The sequence below is a fragment of the Lolium rigidum genome, chromosome 4 (genome assembly GCF_022539505.1).
Source record: "Lolium rigidum isolate FL_2022 chromosome 4, APGP_CSIRO_Lrig_0.1, whole genome shotgun sequence".
Lineage (NCBI taxonomy): Eukaryota > Viridiplantae > Streptophyta > Magnoliopsida > Poales > Poaceae > Lolium > Lolium rigidum.
The window spans coordinates 88,826,654-88,854,645 of record NC_061511.1 but is presented as its reverse complement, the minus strand read 5'-3'; the positions used below and the strand labels follow the sequence as shown (position 1 = coordinate 88,854,645).

The 27,992-nt window shown below is 37.5% G+C and overlaps 1 protein-coding gene across 1 annotated transcript; it reads right to left on the bottom strand.

Moving 5' to 3' along the window:
• Positions 1–23: 23 nt before the first annotated feature.
• LOC124706566 (probable metal-nicotianamine transporter YSL3) lies at positions 24–26,208 on the bottom strand. Its single transcript, XM_047238227.1, has 7 exons — positions 25,872–26,208; positions 24,656–24,825; positions 16,493–16,590; positions 16,259–16,393; positions 7,544–7,730; positions 5,455–5,456; positions 24–1,023 (listed from the first exon to the last, which is right to left on the bottom strand). The coding sequence occupies exons 1-7, from the start codon at positions 26,206–26,208 to the stop codon at positions 24–26; spliced, it is 1,929 nt and encodes a 642-aa protein (XP_047094183.1).
• Between the last annotated feature and the right edge of the window lie 1,784 nt (positions 26,209–27,992).

Below are 27,992 nucleotides of genomic sequence, written 5' to 3'. Positions count from 1 at the left end.
AATTTTTCCTGTAATTACATTTCTCATGTCCTTGTAGGTGTCTCCAAATTATTTAAGAACGAATCAACCACATCAACTTCTTTTCCACTAGGAAAGAACTTCATGCACATTGGTGGCTGCACGCTGAATATGCCGAGTACCGCTGATGGCAATGCAAATAGTCCTTCTCCACATATAAGGCCTGCTGCAACAGCTGAGGACAACAAATCTGCACTTCTACTATTCATTCTAGTCCAGATAAACAAAACTGCACTACCTAGGCACATATCTATGGTGAAGTCAGGCCCCGCAAAAAATGGCAATGCAACCACCGTCATATTAGGAAGATACTTGTGTATTCTCCAACCTTTTCTCTGAGATACCAATGAAAGCACATTTGTGGCAATTGTTATGCAAAATGAAGCAAAGCACATTGCAAGACAATAATCAGGGAGCTCTTTCACTCCTCCAGTGCCAATCACCCCAATGGCACGAAATAGTCCAGCAAAAGGACATGGGAAGTGTGATTCTGGAGATCCAATAGAAACGTTGGGTTTTTCACCTTTTTGGAAGGCAAGAAAGATGCATGGGTTGACAATAGAACCAATGATTACACCCACAATTTGCCCAATTACCATAGCTCTTTCTGAGGTTAGTGTCATGTAACCTGTCTTGATATCTTGTGTTGCTTGTGAAGAAATATGAAGAGCTGCTATCATTATTCCACAAGCTACAAGCCCAGCAACAACCGCGCCCGCCTTGACAATCCATGCCGCGACGACAAATATTGTGAACTTGCCATAAGTGTATCCAACCGACCAATCTGTAAGTCCATTTGCATATGTATTTGCGAACGCAATGACCGGCGTAATAATATACAATGTGGCAACATGATAGAATTTTATCTGATCGAATAGCCATGGGATAACAATTATAGAGATTGTTGCACTCGCGATGTATCCTCCCACTGATATAGTTAGAGGAATTTTATTTTGAAGAAATACCTCAACCCTTTTGCATTCATCGTAGTTAAGGCTAGGATGCCTTTTCATGTAGCTACTCAATCCTGAATCATTTTCTTCCTGTTTGTGCTTAAGGTCAATATATGATGTGATAATTATTGTAAGGAAGTTGAATAAGCCATCCGTGATGATAATTGTTATGCAAATGAAGACCTGCATAATATCGACAAGAGTTAGCCCCATGTTTTATTGTAAGCCTCGCCTAATTTATATTTTTATAATTATAAAAACCATTGAAGATTAAGCATTCTCACACGTGAAAAGCTAGTAGAATTGAGTATTGATTATAAAATGATTCGTAAAAATAAAATTGATATATGCAATGGAAATTATAATATTGTTTCAAAGTAAATGCTTGAGAAGGTAAATAAACCATAATACAAATTTGTTGGATTCTAGCTACTTTTTCTTACTTCTCTAGTTAAAGTCTTTTCTTGACGACTTCTAAAAGTTTGTAGCTCATATTTGGGTTAGGTATCATATTGACTAGGTCATTTGAGGCAAAGATTATAAGGAATGAGGAGGGGGAGGGTCTGGGAAATTAATAGGTGAACGATTTGAAGGTGGGGACATGTTACTTGAAGATCCAATGGCTAACTATTTTTTGACTAAAACTCAACTGTGCCCATTATGTTTAAGATACACCTCTTTACTGAAACTACAATATATATATCAAGACTTGGCCGCCATTCTTATATTTATAACATGATCATCACATCTTTTAGTCATCACTACCTAAATGTTCCCATGAGTACACACAAACTTCCGGTTTTCTTCACGACCCATGAACAACACCGACAAAAACCATACCTCAAAATCTTTTCCATCACCAACATCTTTTCACACCCACTTGATGAATTAAGACCCTTTATAAGGTTAAGATTTTCCATAGAATTGTATAGGGTTTAATCAAAAGGAATTTTCTGACAAGGCCTCCTAGCCATATTATTGAACACTGAGGTTTATACAAGATGCATTTCTATGCTCTTAATTATATAGGAAATCAACACGAGCCCAAAACTCATATGGTTTATTGGGAAAACTAATAAATTTTATCCCCATGTCTCTCCAGTCAATCTTGTCATTCCTCAAGCTGATTTATTTTACGGGAACCATCCAAATACTACAACACATCGCTATGTTCCACGATCAAAATAAAAGAACGTCATATGAGTCATGTATGTGCTATATATATTTTTACTCTTAAGTTATCTAGCATGTGATTCACAAATTCCATCCTCTTAGATTATTGAATGTTTCATACGATCTTCCATTTCATTACTTTACTTTGGTCGCGACTTCTCCCGTACCAACACACATTTTTGATTTATTTATTTCTGCACATGTTCATTTAATTGGTGAAAAATGTTGGATGAATGATGAGTATCTTGACATCAAATAATTAAAAATGGTATTACTCTATCCCATTCTGATATACTATGCTACAAGAGATTTGGAAGCAATTAAGGCAAAGTGTTGATCTTATGACCCATATTGTTCAAAAATTATCTCTCTCAGGGAGGAACCACCTATTTATAATTTAAATGATCCAATTGATAATGTGACAACAAAAATATAGAATCACAATCATATTTTTGAATTATGGAGAACACATTGACTTAGGGAAATAACACAACTATATGTGGGTAAGACAGAAGAACAAAACTTAGAAAACTATATGATTTTTAACTTTGGTTCCTCTAAAACATTAGTAGTATGGATACATAAGGAAATAACATATATAATAGTGAACTTCATGAAATTGTTATACTACCTCCGCCGAAAAATAAGTGTCTTAGTTTTGTCTAGATACATATATATTTAGATACACTTCAATTGTAGATACATGTGTATCTAGAATAAATTGGGAGAATGTATCTAGACACACATTAGTTGTAGATATATCTGTATCCAGAAAAAATTGGGACACATATTTTTGGACGGATGGAGTAGTTAAATAAAATCAAAAAAATTAAAACGAGATCTGTATCTAGGCATACTTTAGTTGTAGATACATCTGTATCTAGAAACATTGTGACAATGTATATAGACACACTTTATTTGTAGATACATCTGTATTTAGAAAAAAAAGTTGGGACACATGTTTTTGGACGGGTGGAGTAGTTAAATAAAATCAGAAAAAGTAGAAGGAGATAAATAAAGATTAACAGACCCCAATAAAAGAACTATTGTTGAGCATAGTTGGTTACCGTAGGTATGATAATTGGAGAGATATCTCATTAGTGAGAAAATTGAGTTTACGAGAAGGTTGTGCAAAGTCCCATCATGAAGAACTTCTATTTTTCAGGGTGTAAATGAAAATGGTATTTTACACAATATCTTAGCAGCAAACATAAATTGTAACATGCGGTTTAATCCCAACTTTTATATCACCACTTTATTTTCATTTATATAAACATATGTTCAATGGAATAAAGTATGTATTAGAGAAATGATGTATAATGTCAAGCTATGAAGCTAACTACTCAAGTCGCATTTCTAAAATTTATTTATTCAAAACCATTGAAAAACCTAAGGACATAATGGAAGAATTCTCCGATTTAAATCATTATCTAGGACTAGATCTATTAAAATATTATTGGACTAAAACATATACATCCTCGATAATTTAGAGAAATTATTGTGAAAAAACTCATCGACAGAGGACACCCAACATTAGGTTGACACTGATTTTATAACCATTAATATGGACCCAAGGAAGTTAAAAAGTATGTGCTGGGCCCTAAGCATCCATTAGTTAGCTAGTGAACTGAAGATTGTTTGGCAAGATATGATTCCTACCAAATTATTTTACGTCGTTAAATTATAAGTATCATAATATTTAATATTAAAAAGTAGTTGATGATGGTGACTCATACATGGTCTTGTCTCCTAAGCTTGTTTCTTCTGGTGTCTCAAGACAATGCCCCCCTAATGCTGACCCTCCCTTTCCTTAGTGTTCATCCATCATCCCTACATATCCTCATAAGATAGAGCATTACATCAAGAATAACTATTTCTCTTTTAACGTCCCTCCTCGATGCGTAAGGTGCTCCACCACCATTGCCCCTTCCATTCTCATCTTTACTCACTTCAAGGGCAATGCCCTAGGATCCTGATCAGATTCTAGCGCCACCACTCATGTTTTCCTACTCCATCGTGTCACCACCTATGTCAGCGAGGTTCCTAAGTCCTTCGTGCCACACATCTAGATCTACAATAAATACTACTCCCTTCCTTCCTAGATATAAGCTATATAGTTTTTTGAGAAAAGTCTAGAATATAAGTTGTATAAAACTGCGCCAATTATATGTACAATATTTTTAGAAATTTGATTACGTATTCTTATCTTATGCAAAGTTTTCTATTAGCTCATGGTAATTACCTAGGGGTAATCCCCTCCTAACATGGTGTATTTTTTCCGAAATTTGCATTCTTTAATTTCCGTGCCAGAAACTATATAGCTTATAATTAGGAACGGAGGGAGTATGTTATACTATTTGCTAGAGGTAAAAGCGTGATGGTCATCGCCTAGAAAACCACAATTTTGTTATAACCAAGGGACTTCTCCAAGAACAAGGGTGAAGAGTGATTTAGTTTTTTTTTGTCTCTTTTGTTTGATATATTTTTGTTTAAAGCACTTCAAATGAAAATTTCTTATGGTAATCATGAATTGTTGGATAACCAATGCTCCTTTCTCTCTAGAGAAACCTTCAAAAAATGTCAATTGATATATTTTCTTGCATTAGTTTTTCATTAATTTACATTGTTGAATTTCATGTTTATGAGCTAGTACTTCCTTAGATTAGATTGTTTTCGGCTTGGTTCACTTATAAATTAATCGAATATCCACTTGCAAAATATCCACGAGAAATAGAATAAAGTGGATTATATCACGTATTCTACAAATGTGAAGATCATTCAGAAGTACGATACATTCTCAATTTTATTATTGTCCCATCCAAATTTTGGAAATAACTCTAACCATTTTATTTCTTGATATGTTTGGAAAATTTGATTGATGTTCAATTTCATGGCCACATACCATGGTTATGTTCTCCCCGGTAAAGTTAAACGCACTTACTTTTTTACCTCAACCTAGGACACATGCTGTGTATGAAGGAGTTTTTGGCTCCTTGGATTCACATGACTCCAAAAAAGGAATAACATAACAACTTGATTTTAGGGTGTTATGTTTATCCCGATTTTTCATGAATTCTATTACAATGAAGTTTTTTTTTTAATTCCATCATAGGAAAACAACATATTTTTATCCAAGAGGTTTGATTAGAGGAATCTCAAATGAAATGTAGTTCAACGTATTCCATACAAAACATTTTGGGATTCAATCCTGCAAAATGAAAAATCCACCACAAGAAAAATACCTAAAGATGAATCTAAAATTCCTATGATTTTTTTTGAATAAAAAGAGGCAGTAAATTGCTATTTACACTTCTTGTTTTATGTGGTATTGTCTCTTCGTGTTTTGTTCCGTAAACTTTACTAATTTCCTAGTTGGGGAGATGTCGGAGGTGTAACTAATGGATAATTTAATTTTTTAAATTAGATTTGTATTTCTATGTTTTGATCATTTTGTTAAATAGCCACTTTTTATTTCCGATTTATGGGGTGCAGTGAATAAGGTGAATGAACGGAACATAACAGAGGAGATTTCGTTTTATCCTGCAAAACTTCAAAATTAGAGTTAGAGACCATGTTTCGGAAGCCAGAATGGTTGAAGTTGGTTGTGCATGATCCTAGCCAATGTCATCCTTCTTAGGCTGAGCTACCTTCTAAAATAAACATTTATGGTGCTTGTGATGGTTCAACAACAAGTGTTGAATGTGTCTTTATGTTGCGTAATACTACTAGAATTTTTTGTTCACCTCTACATGTATATGCAAGCGTACCCCCCATGACACGTTGTATGTTGAAGCTATGGCGGGGCACAACATGTTTCATGACATTAACAAGAGGGAATTCTATGGTGCTAATTGAAGTGGATGCCCCAAATTTGGCAATTGAATTTAACTCTCATGTTTATGGTTCTTGTATTGTTGGTCCTATATTTTGGGAGATTAAGATCATTCTAGGCAACTGGATCTTAGTTTGTGTGAATTAATCTATAGTCCAAACACTTGTCTCCAGCAAGGAGCTATTTACTTTGGTGCTAGGAGTAATGACCAACACATGAAATTTTCACTGTAAATCTACTCAACAAAATATAGTTGTTTTCCATTATAAAAATTATTTTAAATGTATATGTATCATACTCCTTCCGTTCCTCTCTATAGTGTCTATAGATTTTTGGAATTTGTTTCAGAATATAAGGTTGTAGCTTGGCTTTTTTTCAATTACCCTCTCCCCCGCGCAGCTCCACACACCATACGTGAGAAAAAATCCATACAAAATTGGAAACAATTAATTGAGATTCCTAATGCATGGGCCAATGATTCCTTAAAATTAGGCAGCAATATTTTATTTTCCTTAATTGAACTTGGCTGCACATATATGGAGAATTAATAAGAGAGATTTGTGGGATTTTATGGTAAGTTAGGAAGATATGGATTTCCCAAATTTTACGTTGATCTCAAATCGTTCAGCTATGGGGTCTTGTGTAAAAAATACTCTTGCGTAAATTTCCGTGACAAAAAACTATAGGCACTATAGAATGGAACAGAGGAAGTATCATTTATAATAATTTTCTATGAGATAAATTTATTTAAAGAGTTTTTTTTTGTTTCTGATCATGTTAAAATATATCTTGAAGTGCGAATATTTAATTTTTCGATCCATAAGAACACACGAGTTTTAGCTAGTTTATCTTAAAAGCCTAGTTTTTCATAGAGTATTTCCTAGTTATGGCCGATATGTAGATGTAGCTAGTTACTCACACAACAACAATCTTCATCAGAAACCAAATATATTTCTCTTATATTGTTAAATAAATCTCATTCATGAGATTCGAAATCTAAAAAAGATATTAGTTGATATGCCAAACAATCAACCTTAAGTAACTAACATGCTATTTATATTACATTAGTTCATACGACCTAAAGGTTATGTACTCATATACATGATCCATGTGGTGTTGAAATGGATATAGGCCGACAAATTTCATATATCTAGCTGAATGTATGATTCATTTATCCCTTTAAATTTTATCCTAATTGGTCTTCTTCAATAATAATTTTATTTTGGGACAATTACAATGGTAAATTGTGAAACATGTATTAATTGGATCCGAAGGATTTCCTAATTTATTTTTCTTATAGCTAACATTTGCAGGTAGACAAATAGGTAATGTTGTGGAGTAAAGATTCATTAGTGGGACTTAAACACAAGGAACATGGACCCATTTAATTCAAATATTACAATGATAAAATGTAAGTTTATGTTATACCCTTATTATTTAGGCCAAAGGTCTGATTGTTTGCAAGATATCTTCAAATAAAAATAAAAATAAAATATGCTAGGGAAAGAAATGTATGTGTTCTTTCATTTTACAATTAGTAAGTACAATATTAACTTGTTGTACATACCTTGTATCCATTCATTCCCTGCAAACTTGAAGGACTCTCAGTATGATACCATTCTCCATGTTTTGTTTCAAGAAAAGGGTATACTAATCCCCAAGATACGATGCCTCCGAAGAGCAGAGCGAGATTTATAACATGTGGGCAAATCATTCCAACGCCGAGAAATGTTGGAGAGAAATCAAATTTGAATCTGTAGACACATCCATCATCATATATTAGTCATTCAACAAATGATTCCAATAAACATTTTTTCATACAACATATTTGTTAAAAATGATTATGTAGCTACGTATCAAAGTTAAATCAAAATCAAAACAAAGTTCTAGAGCTATCTTAAGAATATCCACTTGGATGGTGAAACTTTTGAACAAAAATACGAACTAGTGTTGCATTGTGTGTAAGGATACGTTGTATGTTTGACATGTACCATGCAATCAATAAAAACAAGTATTTCCAATTATATGTCTTATAGTAGGATGAAACTGGATAAAAAAATAATGTAAACTATGGTCCAATCATAACCTCATCTCTCTTCACGACACTATACATGATTACCCAAGAAAACAATATACTTACTTTGTATATGTGCATGTCCATGCACCAGACAACATAGACAAAAATACGGGTGCTATAAATTCCACACAAACAATGGATATACCAAGGAATTATGAATTTTTTTTTAAATAATTGAATAAAATCCACGCTTAATTGACATAGATTCTAATTGACTTCGCTACATATCAGTGCATCTAAACCTAATTTTTTAGTTTCAATGTGTTCAAATTCAATTATTGTGGTGAAATTCCACATTGATAAATAAACCTAGAAACTCTCATATGAATAACTACATAATTAAGATTCATTATGCTTATTTTGTTAGATTTATGTTAGAAACATTAGGCTGATATAATGTTTATTTTGATGGACATATCAGATCATAAAGTTCTAGATGAGCTTATTCTAATCACAAGATTTTTTTTTAACCAAGTTACTATTAGATTATAAATAGTCTGAGTGAGCCAAAGATGAAATGTAACTAGCCCTCCAAAAACTTATACCCAACTATACATTTACATTCTTGAGTAATTCCAAGTATCTAGGACAAAGGTGATCATCTTATGATTTTGTTATCTTGTGTGATATTACACAAGGTCGTTACTTTGTATTGTTAGCGACCTACGAACATCTTGGATTCATACCAAGTAGATGACATGGGAAATAGGGATGCTATGTTGACCGAAACCACCATTCTCTCATTGACCGTTGGCTAGAGGGAGTAATGAACACCAATTATCTTTATGCCACACACCATGAAAAAACCCTTGATTGCCATCTCATGATAACAAAAGGTGATGTGTATGCTAGTTGTCTGAGGGGCATGATGAGGAGGGTGTCGTGGCATGCCTAGCACATGATTCACCTTTTTTTTTCTATCCAACTAGTTAGCCAAATCTAGATAGTTTACCTTGCACCTACAAAATGTTATTACTTGAGCGAAATTTTAGTTTAATGTTGTTTATATGTTTTTGTTATATTATACTTTACTTAAAAGTGTCATGCCACGGTAGAAGATGACAAAAGTAGTGTAAACTTTCAAATTTGGTTTGGGTGTGAGGGAAGCTAAATACCATGAAAAGTGAAATTGAATGAAAGAGGGAAATAAATCAGCTCCCCAATTTTTATTATTACCTAGAAAATACTTCGGCGAAAGATGCTACATTTATCCATGCGCTTGCAATCATCATAGAGTACTCTTTCTACTAGAGGGAGGTGACCTTTCATTTTGTGACTAAAACCCCTCACTCCATGGATGAATGTTGATTCTCCTTCATTGCATTAGAGTCACAAGTACACACTTAGCACAATTAAGTTGTAGACAAATACACCGATGTCATGAAGAATCGCCTAAAGTCTCCAATAATTCCATGCAATCACTAAAAAATGAACATCTTGAAAGTGATATTTTTATTTTGTGTTTATGTTATTTTATTCATCTCATGTGGTCAACAATTTAGGCAAGTGAGCAGTCAAGTGAACAACTCATGTACACTCCAAGTCACACTTACCTCTTGTAGGGCATATAGCTAGGTACTCTATGGTCTAGGAATACATGTAGCCTTGTAATAAAGAGAGCAAAAAGAAGGCACCAAAGTAATGAAGAAATTGAAAAGAGTTGTATAGAATATCTAACACCATATTTTTTCTCAAGTTTTCAATGTATATGATGTCTTCATGTTATCTCATCAATTTAGTTTCATATTTTGTTGATAGTTTCATTATAATGTAAAATAATAGTGATATCATCTTTATGTTTTAAATGATTTATGTTGATTAGTTAGAAGCATTATCGTTACAATCAGGTGGGTTCACGCCCAACATACGTGCTAGAGGTATAACGAGCAATGCAATACCACTCAACTTCTCGATTATACCTAGCTAACATGTGAGATAGTCCATTTCTTTGTCGATTGATATTTACCCAAGTATGTCTTGGCTGGTGTCTCATCTCAAACCTCACATATGGAATTAGTCCTTTGCATACAAATCTATTCGCTCTCTACTCTCTAAGATTGTATTATTTTTGTGACATCGAACAATTAGTTAAATGATGAATGTGATGATGATGTGAATTATCCATGTGTGCATGTGTGTGTGTGCGCGCGCAAAAACTTAGTGGTATTTATTCAGAAATTTCAAATTTGTGTGCAGGGGATATGGCTACTATCAGGAATTTGCCATATTCACTATAATCATGTGGTAACATATAGATTAGTTTACCCAAAACAACATGTCAACACGATGGTCCATCACCGATTGAGGAATACAAACCAAAATATCACACGTGAGTTTGGTTTGCCACCCATATCCCATGGACACATGATTATTGACGTATACTACAAAAAAGTCACCATACCTGGCGGATTTTTTTGGACAACACAAGCAGCAGTCGCCTGCAAAAATATTTTTGTCGGCGGATGGGCATTGCCGGTGCCCGACAAATAAAGCACACCGAATGTTGCCATGCCGGCAAAAAATTACGATGTGGTCATCGCCAAGAATGCCCGGCACCACGTTATGTCGTGGTAGATTAAGGAGGCACACAGTAGCGTGCTGTGGATCGTGAGCAACGTGTTGGCTAGTCAACATCGTCTCACTGACTGGTGTGACCCACCACTTTGAGGCTGTAGGTCTCTGACATTTGTAATATCTTTGTGTGTTTCGTGCATGTTGATAGCTATATATAAATAATAACGTTATTTGTGTTCGAACTAATAATATTTACATGGATGATTTGTTTATATTTTGCAAGTTTTAAACTTTAAATAGACATTACCTACATCATCAAAGTGGCGGCCCACAATTATAGAGATGAGCATGTCCTTCATGGGCAATCATATGGATCCTATGCGCAATCGTGGCCGACATAGTTGGCAACATTAGTTCTAGGGCCCATAAAACAAACCCTAATCCCACTTCCAGTCTGTTTCCTATATAATACAAAACCGTTGACCTAACCCCCACTCCGCACTCCTTTCGCCGCACTCTTCACTTCTCTAGATCCGGCCAAACTAAATAAGGCAAACCCTAGATCTCACACTTCCACACTAATCCCTCAACCCGAAAGAGATGGCCTGAGAGAAAAAACCTCCACGTTGTCCACGATGGCCGTGTAGTCACCAAACATGTGGTAGTCGCTGAAGCCACGCTGGAGACTTGGTGCACCATTCCTGCGGTGCAATCCTCCCATTCCATCCCAGTGGCACAGTCCCCCGGCGCCCTTCCCGTACCGCTGGTATGTTCAACATGCCGCGTTTTCCTTGTTCTTTCTCTTCAATCAAAATCAGATGTTGTTTTCAGATCCGGCACCCATTCGCCAACACAAAGCGCTTTGAAAGGATTGCTCGCATCTAACAAGATATCAAAAGGTTGTACTCTTCGGTCACAAAGTCGAGTCGCTACTCCGGATCTATGCATGGAAAACGTCGTGCAAAATAAAGAAGATGAAGATCATGAATATGTTTTTTTTGTTCTATTAGTTTTCTAATTAGCATGTTGCATTGTAATAACAATGTATTGTATAGATATATTTATATCGTATAATGAAATGGAAATTCTCTTAATGAAATTGAAATTACTCTCCGAATCAACAAATAGATCGTTTGATTGTAAATTATTGATTGTGATTAGTTTAGGTGTGTCGTAAAAGATGTACCATAGAAGGCATATTTTTGTGCTGTTGTATCTGTCCACGACACTAAATTATCCACTACCTATTCATGGACCGAGGCATTTCAATTTTAACGTTGTACACGAGAATGCGTAGCCTACCATGATGTGCCAAGCGAAAAGAAGCATCAGGTTTATAGTTTTCCCGACACAGTTATCACTGGCGGCTTTTTTTGCTGTGCTAGCGTGAGCAAGGCGATTACAGGCGGGTCTCGCTGTTTAAAGCTGCCGCGATCTGCCAGTTGTGTTGTAGTGACAAGTCATCTGATGGCGTCCTGTTCCTGTTGGAGAATGGTACTCACTTTGCCTTTGAAAAGCATCAGGGCAGGGAAGGACATGTGAGTAACACAAGTACCACCGGGTGACTGGCCAGAGGTTTTCCTACCAAGAGACCAGGGTGGTGTTGGTATTATGAACACTAAACTGATGAATTTTTCCATGTTTTTTAAGTGCGTTTGGAGGTTGTTTATGGAGACACATGACCAAAAACTCTAGTTAAGGTTTATCAGAGCCAGCTATCCTGGGGGGTGAATGCCATTTCCAGTTCAAACCCTTTGGGAGGGTCTCCTTTTGGCATAATGTTGACAAGATCAAGGAATATATCAAACTACAGGCTCGCTTTTAGAAGGATACGGTAGTCGTGTCCGCTTTTGGATTAATTGGTAGACTAGAGAGGCCCATCTCAATGTGCGCTTCCCTAGACTATTTGATAACTCCTCGGACCTGACATACGTGTCAATCATCCTCACCCTGAAGCCACGCCGGAGTCTTGTTGCACCATTCCTGCGGTGCAATCCTCCCATTCCGTCTCAGTGGCACAGTCCCTCGGTGCCCTTCCCGTACCCCTGGTATGTTCTTCATCTCATCAATATGCCGTGTTTTCCTTGTTCTTTCTTTAGTCAAAATCAGATGTTGTTTTTAGATCTAGCACCCATTCACCAACACAAAGCGCTTTGAAAGGATTGCTTGCATCCAACAAGAAATGAAAAGGTTGTACTCTTCGGTCGCAAAGACGAGTTACTACTCCGGATCTGTGAACGGAAAACGTCGTGCATAATAGAGAAGATGAATACCATGAATATGTTGTTTTGTTTTATTAATTTTCTAATTAACCCGTTGCATTGTAATATCACTGTATTATATATCGATTTTTATATCGTATAATGAAATTATCAACCAACAAATAGATCATTTGATTATAAATTAATGATTGTGATTAATTTAGGTGCCGTAAAAGATGTACCATAGAAGGCATATTTTTGTGCTGCACTGTATCTGTCCACGACACTAAATTATCCACTACTGTTTATGGACCAAGGCATTTCAATTTTAGCACTACGAACGAGAATGCGTAGCCTATCGCGATGTGCCAAGCGAAAAGAAGCATCGGGTTTATAGTTTTCCTGACATCACTGGCGCCCTTTTTTTTGCTGTGCTAGCGCGAGTGAGGCGATTACAGGCAGGTCTCGGTGTTTAAAGCCGCCGCGATCCGTCCGTCGTGTTGTAGTGACAAGTCATCGGATGGCGTCCTCTTCCTGTTGGAGAATGGTACTCACTCTGCCTTTGAAAAGAATCAGGGCATGGAAGGGACATGTAAGTAACACAAGTACCACTGGGTGACTGGCCAGAGGTTCTCCTACCAAGAGACCAGGGTGGTGTTGATAGTATGAACACTACACTGATGAATATTTCCATGTTGATTAAGTGCATTTGGAGGTTGCTTACGGAGACACCTGACCAGAGACTCTAGTTAGAGATTATCAGAGCCAACTATCCTATGGCGAATGACATTTCCAGTTCAAACCCTTTAGGAGGGTCTCCCTTTTGGCATAATGTTCACAAAATCAATAACTGTATCAAACTAGAGGCTCGTTTTTAGAAGGCTACGGTAGTCGTGTCCGCTTTTGGATTAATTGGTGGACTAGAGAGGCCCATCTCAATGTGTGCTTCCCTAGACTATTTGATAACTTCTCGGACGACATACATGTCAATCATCCTCACCAGGGTGGGAGTTGGCACATTAAGTTTTGTTGAAACTTTGGACAAGAGGAAACAACCCAGTGGGCCCATTTGCTTCAGGACATTGTGAACCCGACCCCTTCCATGGACCGGGACAACTCTTGTGACCTAGAACCCTCGGGGATGTACTCTCGGCCCACTCTCTTTACCGAAAATTAAATCATGAAGTGGTCATAGCACACACAAAGGATATCCGGGGGCTCACAACCCCCTAAATATTAGAATCTTCCTTTGGCCATTGGCGGAGGGCCTCCTACCATCGAAATATCATATACATAAGCGCCATGGCCCATCTGACGATATCGGTGTGCTGTGTGGCCAGCCCGAAGATGTGTTTTCTTTAACTTACCTTTAGCCTAGTTTGTCTGGTGTGGTGCGCGTTCTATGTTGCAGGTTTCTTGGAACCCCTCCTGTTTGCTGATCTCCTCGCTATTTATTGGAGGAAATCTAGACGATGTTTTTGGATTTTATTTGCGGCCCAAAGCTGGGTGCTTTGGATTACGGGTAACAAATTCACTATCGAGACTAAATTTTCCAGACAACCTGCTACCTGCATCTATAAAACTATGTTATTGCTGCAGCAGTTGAGGCCTTGTAAACCCAAGGTGTTGCCGCTTCTGGACAAGGTCATGGTGCTCCGATCCTTAAGAACGTTTACATCAAGACCTCTTCGAAGAATGCTGACCCGTAAGGTAGTAATAATTGGAAGCGTTGTGTGCAGTCTGTGTGTACGTTTCTTGGGCCGTTTGGTGAACTTGTCTAAACTGTTGCCTTAGGGCGGGTCTGTAAAACCTTAAGCCGGCTTGACGCTGTGTGTTGTTACCGTTGTCCGAGGGGCTTTATTAATTTAAACCTGGGCACGTGCGCATTCAGTCTAAAAATAATCCCATGGATGTGGTAAACCGTTAGAGAGGGTTTTTACCCTGTAAAATAAGATCAACCCAATAATAGTGGGATGATTTGTACATGTTCATTAGTGAGCATAGCCAGATGGTCAAATCATGGTTTTCTTTATTTGAGTGTGCCAGTGATACTATGCTCTTCATGTAATATTGTCTTGAAAAGGACAATAACTTTTGTTTTGTGCTTTCAAGTAATTCCCTAGACTGAATATTAGTTGTATCAGTGAACCTTATTTTAAACTTTGGTGATCAACAAACACCAATCCCGTGTACAAAATTGCCTCGTTGTGAGATGGGACAACTCTAACTCTGCAATATATAAATTTCAACACGTTTTTTGAAAATAAAATAACACAAAAGGGGTAGAAGAAAATTGGAAAGAGACTCAACAATTTGGGAAATAAATTTTCTATTGGTGGTAGGCTTCCTTATTAATCAACTTGTTGCTGAGTAGTAGGATTCTCTATTTTTTTTGCGAAAATTCCACCGATCTATTAATAGTCATTTAGTACAAACAACCCTAAAAGTCATAAAAATTATAAATAGGTCTTTGGACCACCTAGCGATGACTAAAAACACTAGCGCGAGCTGAAGGCACACCACCATCCTCACCCCTCCATCACCGGAGCCGGACAAAACTTGTCGTAGTTTTAACGTGGCATGGAGGAGTAGTGCTCTATACTTGCGCTTGTTTTGGCTCAAAGGCCCCTCGGAATGAACAATAGACGAATGTGTGTTGTTTAGGATCCTTCCTAAGCTTAAGAGGATCCTCATTTCCAGTGATTGCCTTGATAGTGGCACTATGCATTGATTTGTAGACCCAATACGCCGGCCAGATTTTATTTTATTACAAAGCGGTGAACAACAAAAGATATATTAGTGCGTGAAGCGTATTATCCTATGACCGCCCAACTTTGTTTAATGTAGTGCGGAATAAGCATGACATGCATGATTGTAGAGGTGTCGGTATCATTTCTCCTAATGTGCCATTTTGCCGTGATCAAGCTGCAGACAAGCGTTGCCCGGAATTAGTTGCTCCCACGACTTGCTAAAACTAATTTATGACAAGATTAAGATGAATACCATTGGAACTTGAATGACAAATGGAAGCTCTCACTCATTCAGAACAAGTTTAATAGTAGAGTCGACTAGTGGCTATAAGTCATTGTTATATATCTATAGCCAGCTTATAGCCATTAGAGTCCACTCCCCTTAAGTTTTCATGTCTCTCTACTCCACGTAGACAAAAATGCCACATAAGCAGGCTATAAGCCTACTATTATATCTGCTCTCTATATATGAGGTGCTTGTGCATATATATTGATGTCCATATCATGAACAAACAACTTCCGAAACTAAAGTCCCCCCTGAAAATTAAATATTTTTTGGTACTTGCGCAGAAGGATTGGTGTTATAAATGACAATTTTCTTTCAAAATAGTTTTCTTTTAAAAAATACTAGTGAATATATATGAGGTATATATTATTTAACAATAAACTATACTGAGACAAAAACTGTACCAAGCATATGTAATATCTTGTAGAAACCTTGGTTTTTATTTTTACGATACCTGTGCTTGTATAATTCTAGTCCAAACATTGGAAAGTTGGCAAATCCACAGTTGTCGCCTGCACTATATAGCCATGAGAATACAGTCCAAGAAAAGCTACCCAGGAAAAATCTGAATATAGTCGAAACCTGCAACCTAAATTAATGACGAAAATTAGTTCAAAGAATCCAGGATGAACACAGTTGACCTGTGGTTTCGAGTTTTGCATGGAGGAAAGGTAGAACTTTGATTTACTTTGCTACGTGAGCTCCTTGAGGGGTGTGAAAACTATTAATAAGGTGAGCTTGGACAGTTCCTGTTGGGAAAAGTAACCTGTAGTCAACAATCATGACCTATATATAGCGAGGAAGAAATCCATTAGTGGAGAGACATCTTGACTTTTGCTTTCAAAGAAAAACGATTTCGTGTTTTTTCCTAAATTTAATTTCAAGTGTATATTTTGCATTTCACATATGTTTATGAAGAAGAAAATAACATATTGCTATCTACCTGGGGCAAAGACCACATGTGGCCCTGCATAGATACATGTAATTCTATTCTCAATACTCGTTGCAGGTTTTAAGTACACATTCGTTATTGTGCAATTCTGATCATTATTGTTACTTCCTCCATTCATAATTACCTCATGTTTTAGGATTACCAAAATCATACTCTGTAAAGTTTGGCCAAATACTTAGGAAAAAATATCAACACCTACGATATAGAATTTATTGTACTGAAATCATCATAAAGTAAATTTAAATTATACTCCCTGAGTTTCTAAATATAAACCATATAGTTTTTTGAAGTGTTTTTTCCAGAATATAAAGTATATTGCATTGCACCACTTGTCTCAACAATTTTTTAAGGGGTTAGTTTACAATTATTTATCTTATGCGAAGTTCTCTATTTTCTCACAACAATTGTTCAGTAGTAAACAGTTCTTTAATTTCCATGCCCAAAACTATATGCTTATATTAAGGAACATATGGAGTATGCATTTGATATTATGAATGTTGATATTTTTTTGGTATGTTCTTGGTTAAAATTTACAAATTTCGACTCTGACTAAACCTAGAACGCAAGATGATTCTGAATGGAGGGAGTACTATTATGGAAAAAATTATAATATCATTATTATGTTGAAATAATCTTGGAACTTGTCCAACTTTAAATATTTATGGTAAATGTTCAGGAAATTTGATTGCACTCATATTGTGGGATGCTATCTAGTAGCGAACTGATCCGAGCTCATCTGCCTAAACTTGGAGGCAATATGGAAAAATACTACAATGGGTGGATGCACCAATGGTTCTTACTTCGTCTGCCGTTGTTCAATTCCTTTTATCCATGGAGACTAAAAGCTTCTGTCCTTTCATGAGCATCGTCTACTCTCCAAGTCTTGCACCATGTGTCTTCTTGTCTGGTTGATACATTCTAGGAATGCCGTTATTTTCAATATACCTTATTTAGTGAGTCGGTAATCTTGCGATGGTAGAAATAGCTCTACAGGAAAGCAAGTTCACTTGGATCAATATATAGAAAATTCCCCTTTTGCAACGATTAGACTAATTTTTACCTCCTATGCGTGGACTCCCACCTATTATACATAGTTGCGCAATCTTTGGCAATGCCAACTTCTTGTCATACTCCATGTATAACTAAAATTCATACTTGGTAATCTCCAATCTTTATATTTTGAGAACTTGTGGATGAAATATGGAGAGCTTTTACCGACGACGCAATATGTTTGGACTCAATCCTTATTATGGGGATGGTGTGGAAGGAATTTCAGCCTAACTTAAACCCCTAATAAATTCTCCAAAAAATGGACTGCTAAACAGAATTATATGGGAGAGTTGACTTAGTTAAATAATATAATTTCATAATTACCCTCAAGGAGCACTTGACAAAGCTTCGTCGTAAACTAAGGGGAAACATTAAATGGGTAATGTTAGGATATGAGAACACCAAATTCTTTTGTTCACTAGCAAACAATCAACATAGGAGAAACCAAATTTCAAGCCTAGAAATTGGGCAAGGAGTCTGATTCTCCGATTATGAAAATAAGGCCATCTTTCTCCCATAGTCATATTAATTTTTTTGATCCATCAGAACACCATGATTTTTTTTTTGATTTGTCTTAACTTCTTCACCGTCATTCCGAGTCTTATATCTCTCCTTTACTCACCCGGAAGTTGAAAGATTATTTCAAAAACTGCCAGCTAACAAATATCTTGGACCAGATGGTTTTACTCGTTGATCTCTTCAGAAAAAAGTGCTGTCATATAATCCACCAAGATTTGAATGTTCTTGATCAGTTTCACCCATGCAATCTTTGCTATCAAATCATTAATGGGTCTTTTGTCACTTGTATCCTAAGAAGGATTCTGCAATAATAGTTAAAGACTTTCCGCCCATTTCTCTTCTGAATGACACTAAAATTGTCGACAACGCTTCTGACTAAGGAGCTTTGGATCTCAATTCTTCAACTTGTTCATCATAAGCAATATTGCTTGATAAACTACAAAAAACCAAGATTTGGTATCCATCGCTGTCCTATGTACATAATCACCCTAAACTTTGATTATTAAAAGGGACTTTACAAGGTTGAGCTCCTAGCAATATTGTACATCCTCAAACATAAGTGCTTGAGAGATAAGTTGTGTTCCTAGATTGAAAAGTTGTTTAGCTACAGTAGTTAAACATTTCTTGTTAATGGAGTCCCAATCAAACCATTTAAGCGCATGAGATGGGTCAAACAAGGGGATCTTCTCTATCCTCTGTTTTTTGTGCTAGCTGCTGACCTCCTACAGTGTGTGCTAAAGAATACCATGAATGATTTTTTGGCAGAGAGTTATTTCCCTCCCACATCATGTAGTAACTTTCCAATGATCACTACAAGAAAACCCACCCTCTAGCAATACATAGTCTGCAACGAACTAAATATGTGTTGCAGTTTTTTTACATAGATACGGATATATTCGTTGCTGGTTATATCTGTGATCCACCATACAGACTGCAACTGATACCATGTGTTGTGGCATATGCGTTGCGGCTTTTATGGTGCTCATTGCCAGGAGTCAGTATTAAATGAAGTTGTCCGTTTGTTCTGTACAAGAGACCAAATTACAAAAATAGAATATGACTTGGGCAGATATTGAACCCGGGACGTGCAGAAAGAAAAGTAACCTAGGCATACGGCCATCTCGGCTAGAGAATGTTTTGTATCCATCACTGAAAGATATCGCTCTTATTAATTTTTTGACTACTTCTCTGTCTCAGTCGGATAGATCTACACCGGGCATAGCAGGTCGGCACCAGGAGAATCCCTGGTTCCTGACACCGAATTTGTCGCACCGGTACGAGGATGTGCTCAGGGAGGACGAGGAGGAGGAAGACGAGGATGATGAAGAGGATGTCGATGAAGAAGACGATGAGGAGGATTATGCCGCGGAGGATGCAGAGGAACTTGTGGAGGTTGACATGGCCGGCGTGAGGAAGAAGAAGAAGGCCTCGGGCTCATGATACCCCAAGTGGAAGGTTCTGGAAGATCAGTGCATCTGCGAGTTGTGGTCGACGGTGAGGCACGACTCGGCCATCGGCGCCAACCAAAAGTACGGAAAGTACTGGGTGAGGATCAATCCAGAGTTTGACGAGGGCAAGTTCGTCGACAAGGAATAATGCACGATGCCAATGAAGATGAGCCAAAAGGCAATATCAACGCGTTGGGTCATCATCCGGGCGTCGGTGAACATGTTTCATGGATAGCATACCGAGCTCAAGCACAGAGGCGACAACGGCACAGACGCCGGCGATATGGTACGTCTCTTTCAAAATGAGCGAGAAGTGGCGGTTGACGCGTATTTTCTTGTCGAAGGGGAAAGATGCCGCCATATGTAATGAAAGACATATAATGTGCTCAAATTCTAATTTATATTTAAATATATTTGCCTATGAGGTTTCATTAAATATACACATAGAAAATATTTTAAATAAACATACATGTCATCATAATACTCCCTTTGTCTCGGTTTCCCATATACTTTTACTACTTTTTCTTTTAGCATACGACCGAGACAAATTGTTTTGGAATCCTGCATCTTTTCGCTTCATATTTTCCCTCCACTTTCTTTTTTATTTCCCTCCATTCTTTTCCACCAAAATTGGTTACGCGCGCTAATTGTAGGATGACCCCACCTTTCATAGGAACCCAGGGAATTATCATGGGTAAAACTTTAAACGAAACTAATCCCTCAAAATCAGCTACCTCACCGCATAAACAGCGGTTCCATCTTATTATTCGCACAGGGGGTCAAGCGCAGGGCCGCCGGTGGCAGCAGCTACCGCTCCGAGTTCATCAGGTTAGCGGCCTCTCTTCCGATCCATTCTCTTTTCTTGATCCCTACCCCAGATCCACTTCTCTAATTCAATCCTCGTGGATCTCCCTAGGCACGAGCAGGCTCCGTGTGGGCAGCACCCAACGAGTTCAATCAGATCAGCCGCCCTACTCTCCCAATGCCTCTGCTTCCCATTTCTATGTTAACTCAATTTCCATCGGTGATCGCAGGCACAACCGGACGACAGTGGTAGCGAACCTGCGAATTTGTCAGGTGAGTGACCTCCTCTCCTCTCCCCGATCCCTAATTCTTATCGGATTTGCATCCCCGATGTCTAACCCTGTGAATATTTGAGTACTATTCTGTCCGTCTGCATCCCTAAGGATTTTCATGGTCAAAGGTCATTTAGTTGATGATTAACACGAGTATAATCATATTGTCTGTCATACACCTGAAACGCCTAGTATAGCTACTCAAAATCCATTAGATAACGAAGGAACGGGCAAATTTCCTGTGAACTCACATCTGAGTACTGTGCGCCGCTGCCGCATGATTGCCCCTCACTCCATCACTTCTATTATTTCTCCACTCGGCAGCATATATTTCCAGGAATTCATATGATACATGCTAACCCCACCCGTGCTGCCTATTGATCTTGCCTTTCACTGCAGATCAAGCAGAGTGGTGCCCCTGGTCTGGACTCACAATCATCAAACAATCCCGCAGATAAGGTTTGCTCGCATTGTAGAGGATCAAACTGTTATGCATGATTCTTTGCAGTGTTATCTCTCACTTCTATTCAATCAAAACTTCTGTATTGCTTGATCACAGAATAAAGAAAGTTTGGTTCAAAATGGCAATGCATGGCAAGTGGAGAAAAATGCTGCTGCACATAATGTTAGTTCACTCTTGTTATTTGGAACTTACTACAGAACTTTGATGTATCACATTTTTATTTGTAATTTGTTGTTGTATTACAATTCAGACCAAGAAAACAAACCCCCTACATAGTGAGAAACAAATAGTAATTGCGGTATCAACATCAGACAAAGTATGTTTGCATCATCAAACGTGGATCTATATTCAAACTTTAGTACTCTTATGATTATTTAAAATGATGTTACTTCTGACTATCATCATGATTTTCAGAACAAGAAGAACTCAAAACAGACTAATGCAGCTCTGCTTTCTAATGTAAACACACATGCCTTCTTAATATGTTGTTTCTGATATTTAATTGCATTGGGCCCTGACGTTCAACATTATATCTTTTGTAGAAACAACAAAGTGGTTCACTAAGTTGGTTGGGTGCTGGCTCACTAGCAGTAAGAGTGCTCAACTTTATTGTGTGCATGATTACATGTACATAATTTTTCTTATATCAATTATTTGCTAATGTTCATCCTTTTATTTAGCTTCACTTGATGTGAATGATAATATTTTTGACCTTATTCTAATTCTAATTAAGAAATATTGAAACAAATATATTTTGTTCTAGTTTTCTTTCCGGATGATGGGCATTAGCAATCAATCCTTGCCTTTTGTTTTTCTAATAGGCAGGTACTAAAGTATTCTTGAAGAGCCTATCAAGCGGAAGTAAGGACGTTGTCATTGCCGCACTTGTGAAAACCGAAGAGCTGGTACGAAAACGAAAAAATTGCACTACTCTTGGTAACGCAGAAGGAACAAAGATTGCATGGCCTTCAACCTTTGTACGTGACTTTTTATACTGTCTTGCTACTTGCATCATGTGATATTTCTTCCACTGTTGTGTTAACAATTTTTTCTTTTTTTGTAGATTCAAAAGATAAATGGATGATGATATGGGTGACTAGTTGAATGGAAGGAGGAACAATGTTGTCGTTGCTATAATCTACTTTATATCTCTGCATCTTTAGTTATCTCGTAGGAGGGAAGTGATGTTGTAAACAAAATATTTATATATGTATCACGTGGATGGTGTTTCTCTTGTAATACTACGATTTGAATCCAATATATGATATGTCTGTCTTCTCTATAAGTAATAAATAGTGGTGTTGATTTTTCTTACTTCACCTATGTATTGAAAGCACGTTATGGACCCAATTCTATTACAGATGCTATGTTATGGCGGAAATAATAATACTACGGATTGCAAATATTAATTAATACAATTAATATTATTCGTTGCAAATATTGAATTTATAAAATTATTATTATGTGTGTCATGAATTCAATCGGGCAGTATAAGCACCAACGTATGCAAGCGTTGCCCGCCCTTAGTTATATATGTTGCTGCCTAGCAACGCCCCTGTTACCAACAGACCTATATGCGTTGCATTGTACCTTTGCAACACCCAAAAACGCAACGCATTTTTATCTGTTGGTAGAGGAGCTAGCAACGCCTATATTGGTATTTAGATACAGATAAATGTGTTGCTGTAGGAGGGATCCTGTTGTAGTGGATCTAGTATGATGAGGAAACTCTTACTGTAATGCAACTAGCTATCAATCATTTTCATCATATGAAATATATTTTGGATGAACTTCCGCATCAATGGTCTCGAAGTCAATTGTCAGAAATCAAACCTTTTCGCTGAGTACAATATTATCACTCATACCTCTACTTCACAATGTAATCAAGGAATATTCTCTTGCACTTATCTTTTAAATCAGTGAGACCCACTAGACAAGAATGGAACACTTTGTTACTCAAGTTAAAAAAATTGAGATGGGACTTTAGAGTTGTTCTCATTGTCTAAACAGGGAAATACTTCAAATGGTTAATTTGATTCCGCCATCCATGCACACATTATGTCTGAACTCCTTAACGGTCCTAAAATATAATATTGGAATCTCAATAAATTTAGGGAAGATATAATAAACGGTTTTGCTATGTCTCAGTCAACTTAGATTTTCTTAAGTCTAAGTCACTTACAAAAATGTGCTTTGAGTTGCACTTTTCTGTTAAAAAAGCGCAATTGCACTTTTCTGATAGAATGTGCAACTGAACCGAGTTGCACTTTTCTTTGAACTGCAGTTGCACTTTTCTGAGTTGACTGAGACTTAAGAAAATCTCAGTCAACTGAGACATAGGCACACCCTATAATAAAACATACCCCACTTGTTGCATGGAGCATGGTCTGTAGGTCAAAGGAAAATGGATGATTTGGTTGAATTGATTTTGAGTTGCAGAACTGGCCCGTCTAAAAAATATACTCTATTTTATTGAGGTTGATCTCCCATGGGATAAATTAATTTATGAAGTTCATTATTAGATTCATCTTCCTCCTGCAAGGCAAAATGAATGTTCTTTCTAGTGGAGAGATTGCCTCAGATTTCTATAAAACATTAGCATCATGTACTATACATTCCAAATAGACAATTAAGCTACAAAATGATTCTTGGATTCATGGATCTCTTAAGTACCCCTATTCACACCTATTATTATTATTTTTGAATGACCCAAGAATATCCATCAGATTTTTTATGCAGCAAGAAAGGTTATTTTATATCTCGCGTTAGCCTCTTTAGTCCTAGGCCTATGAGCAATTACATCTCCTACATGATCAAACTGACAAAATGAAGAGTTCCCATCTTAAGGATACTTGGATCTTTCTCTGTCGCCAAGGCATATCGTTTTTCTGTGATCACTCTAAAATTCACTGCTTTCAAGGGGATATGGAGTGACACCTACAACGTTTGGTACCATATTAAGCTTGCAAGCGAGCGGATTTGTGGTATTGCAGCACCAACAATCATACTCCCTCTATTTTCTATTTCGAAGTTTTATTAGCAAGCAGCAAGCTGAGGATGCTGGAGGTGGTGGAAAATCCTTATATTTAAGCTCTACGCTTAATTTGAAACATTTCCACTTTCGAGCTGAGAAATTGAGTGTGCTTGAAAATCATGTTTCATGCGAGGAAAGTTCTTTTCTTTTTCCCGAATGCTAACTGATGTTATTTTGGTGGTTGAAGATTGTTCAATTGGTGAGAACTAGATTAAATTGCCTAGGTCGCACATGATGTGCATGTGATTACATAAATGCGCCAATATAGAAGGTGGATTCTCAACAATAAAAATATGAAAGATGGATTACCTTGTTCAATGGCACGCTAGTCATTATACCCACCATACTAATAACGAAAAGGAACAACATCCATCGTCCCGTCGGAAAGTTGTCAACAACATCTCTTGGGTCTGGATTTTCTACTCCAAGTGATTTGGCCACAAGAGAAGTCATTCCGACCACATAATTCGCAAAGCCACCTAGAAAAGAAAAGAAAGGTAACATAAAATTGCCAGCATTAGTGCCTATCATAATCATTGGCTGGAACTGTGTTTCTCCGGTGAGGGTTTTTATTAAACTCAAAAGTTGGCTGGAAGTGTGTTAGGAGAGTTTGGTCAAAGTCTTGTCCTAATAAAAGGTAATACACAATATGTATTGAAATGGAGGAATTGCCGTCTTATATACTGGTAGTTTCAACATGAAACTTTGAGCACTAATTTATACTATAATATAAGTGGAAACTTACAAGATCATAAGATTCTGGAATTTTTTGAGTCAAAACTGTACATATGATACTCAAATTTCTAATCTAGCTACTCCCTCCGATCCATTTTAACTGTTGCTAATATGAATGTATCTAAACACATTTTACTTCTACACACATTCATAGTAGAGACAAGTAATATGTATTAGAGGGAGTAGATATTTAACATAATATTGGTGGCTGAGCTAGTAAAAGTCTGTCCGAAAACATTTTCGAATACATTGTCAGAGCTCACTTATTTGTAATTTCTGATCTGAAGGAGTAAGTGAAGATTGAGTATAAGCAGGAACTTGTTTCAATTTCAACTTTATAGTCCTTTGTCTGATTCTACCTTTCTTTACTCTTGTTTCGAGTATTATTATTATATGGTTCATTTTCAGAATGTACACTTCCCTTTTCAGAATTATGAAGGTATATATGGTTCATTAAAAAAACGAAAACAGAAGATAAAAATTATTTTATCTAGATGCAGATCAATCTACAACTAAAATGGTTCTAGATACATCTGTAGATAAAACTAAAATACTTATTTTTGGAAAGAATGTAGTATATATGAACAATAATGGTAGAGTTCGGGAACTCTGTTACGGGAAATATTTACGGGATGAGGTGGAGCAATTCTGTTGGTGCAAATCTTTTGCCTCCGGTGATTTTAGGAACTAAAATCTTCCCATGATCTCCATGTCTACCCGTCCTTAACTTATATCATATAGAAAACAGTTCGTAAGTGTAGCATTGTTGATATATGAGTATGATTCTTACCGGATATTGCTACGTTGAGGCATGTGGTGACGGTGGTGAGGATGAGAACGTTCTCCTGGCGTGAGAAGGGCAGCGTGGTGAAGCCGCAGGCCCGCAGCAGGTTGATGAACCACTTGAGGAAGAAGAAGCTGAGGACGTTGATGGGCAAGTTCAGCGCCTGTATGATGCCGGCCTTCATCATGATCCGCAGGCCAACGAACCCGAAGACGGTCCCGAGCACCACCGAGATGGCCATCGACCGGAACGTCACCTGCCCCCATATCCCCGGCAGGAGCTGACTCTCGAACACCCGCTCCACGGACGACGCTACGGTCGGATCTCCGATCGTTGCATCCATGGCGAGGTACCCAGGATGCACGCCCGAGCTCCACCGAGGTCAATTTGGGGATTTGGATTGGTTAATTATTTGGGGATTTGGGAAGTGACGCTGTGTTCTTGGTTAGTTTCTCCAAGACCATACATGCAGCTGGAAGTGGTGAAAGGTGGAGAGGGAGTGTAGCGCGGACGACGAAAATAGTACTCCGTACGAAGGAACTGAGCCACGGGCCGATCTTGGATTGATGAATGTATCCATGATTGCTAAGTGCTAACCAGGAACTAGAACGGTCCATGCATCATTAAAATTTCTGTTTCTGGATCATAAGAATTTATGAAAAAGAAAAAAAAATATGGCGTTTCAAAGCACATTTAAACTGACTTTACCAACTCCAGGACCAGTCCAGAATTTCAGTCAGGGGCGGAGGGAGGGGGGGGGGGGGGAGCAGGGGCTAGACCCCCCCAATGGTTCGTCCCCCCCAATGTATTACACCAAGTAATATGTATAGTATACTGTATATACACGTAGTAACTGAAGATCGTTTGATCAATCAGGATAACTGCAGACGGAATTGCTAGCTCCTGGGCCCATCGCTGGTAGCAAATCATCTAGCTAACTGAAGCCTAATAGAGAGCGGCCCATCTAGCTGACTACCCATGTTCAGGCCAGCAATCGTGCGGCCGGTTTGCGCCGTCTCTTCTCGCCAATCGATTGATCAATCTTGCTGCTGCGAACGTTCTTAGGGTTGCTGCCGCCTCTGGCTGCTCCTGCTTGCAAGCCTCTGATCTTGGACATCTTGTACATCAAAGGCAGCCAAGCAGTACCAAGTACGGCGACCGCAACGCGTTTGCTGGACGTCCGCAACATCGTCATGTTAACTCACGATTGGATTGTTTATACAGGTATATGCAGTACACTATACACTGGATGTACTCTGATTTAGCCCCTTTTCAATTTCGATAATCCTTCGTTAGTAATAGACCAAGCGAACGCATATAATATGTAGATTGAAATTTTCCCTCAGAAAGTACTGTAGATTGCTTTTTCACATCAATTGTTCTTAGCGAATCTTGCCTCATATTAAATCTGATTGTTGGAGAGTTATAGACTTATAATAACTAAGAGCATTCCTCTATCATGGTAAGTAATTATCTTAGTTAATATTTGAAATAACATAGTACATCTAGTTAATGTTATTGCCAAGTACATGTTAACATGTTATTTTTCCCGGCTTGATATCTTGATATGCTATATTTTTCTTTTGGTCGTTGTCGCTTCGCCCCCCCTATGCCCAAATCCTGGCTCCGCCCCTGATTTCAGTTTAACTCAGTATATACTGTTAGTTTTGCACCGCGTCTGTGTATACTTTACCTGGGTGCCTACTAGCAGGGACGGAGCCAGCACATGACACTAGGGATTGAGGGGGGTTAAGCGCATATGTTTAGTTATGTAAGTTTCATGAAAGGGTAAATATGACTAAATCACTAAAAATCAGGGTTATAAAGGCTAGCATTCTTCACTAAATCAGATCATTGGTCATGGTGAAAAAAAAACGTGTGATTTATAAAAAAAAATGTGGACGATGAGGCATGCAAGAAATGGACAATGACTTTACCACATCGGCAATAGAGATTAAATTATTAATGGACTATCGATGCCATTGTGCATCACAGTACTTTATACTAAATTACGATGTACTTCAGTATGAATTTTGCTTGCATTTATAACCCCTTTTAAGATAATGTAGTTAAAATTAAATTATACTCCCTCTGTTTTATATTAGGTGTCGCTGATTTAGTGACGAC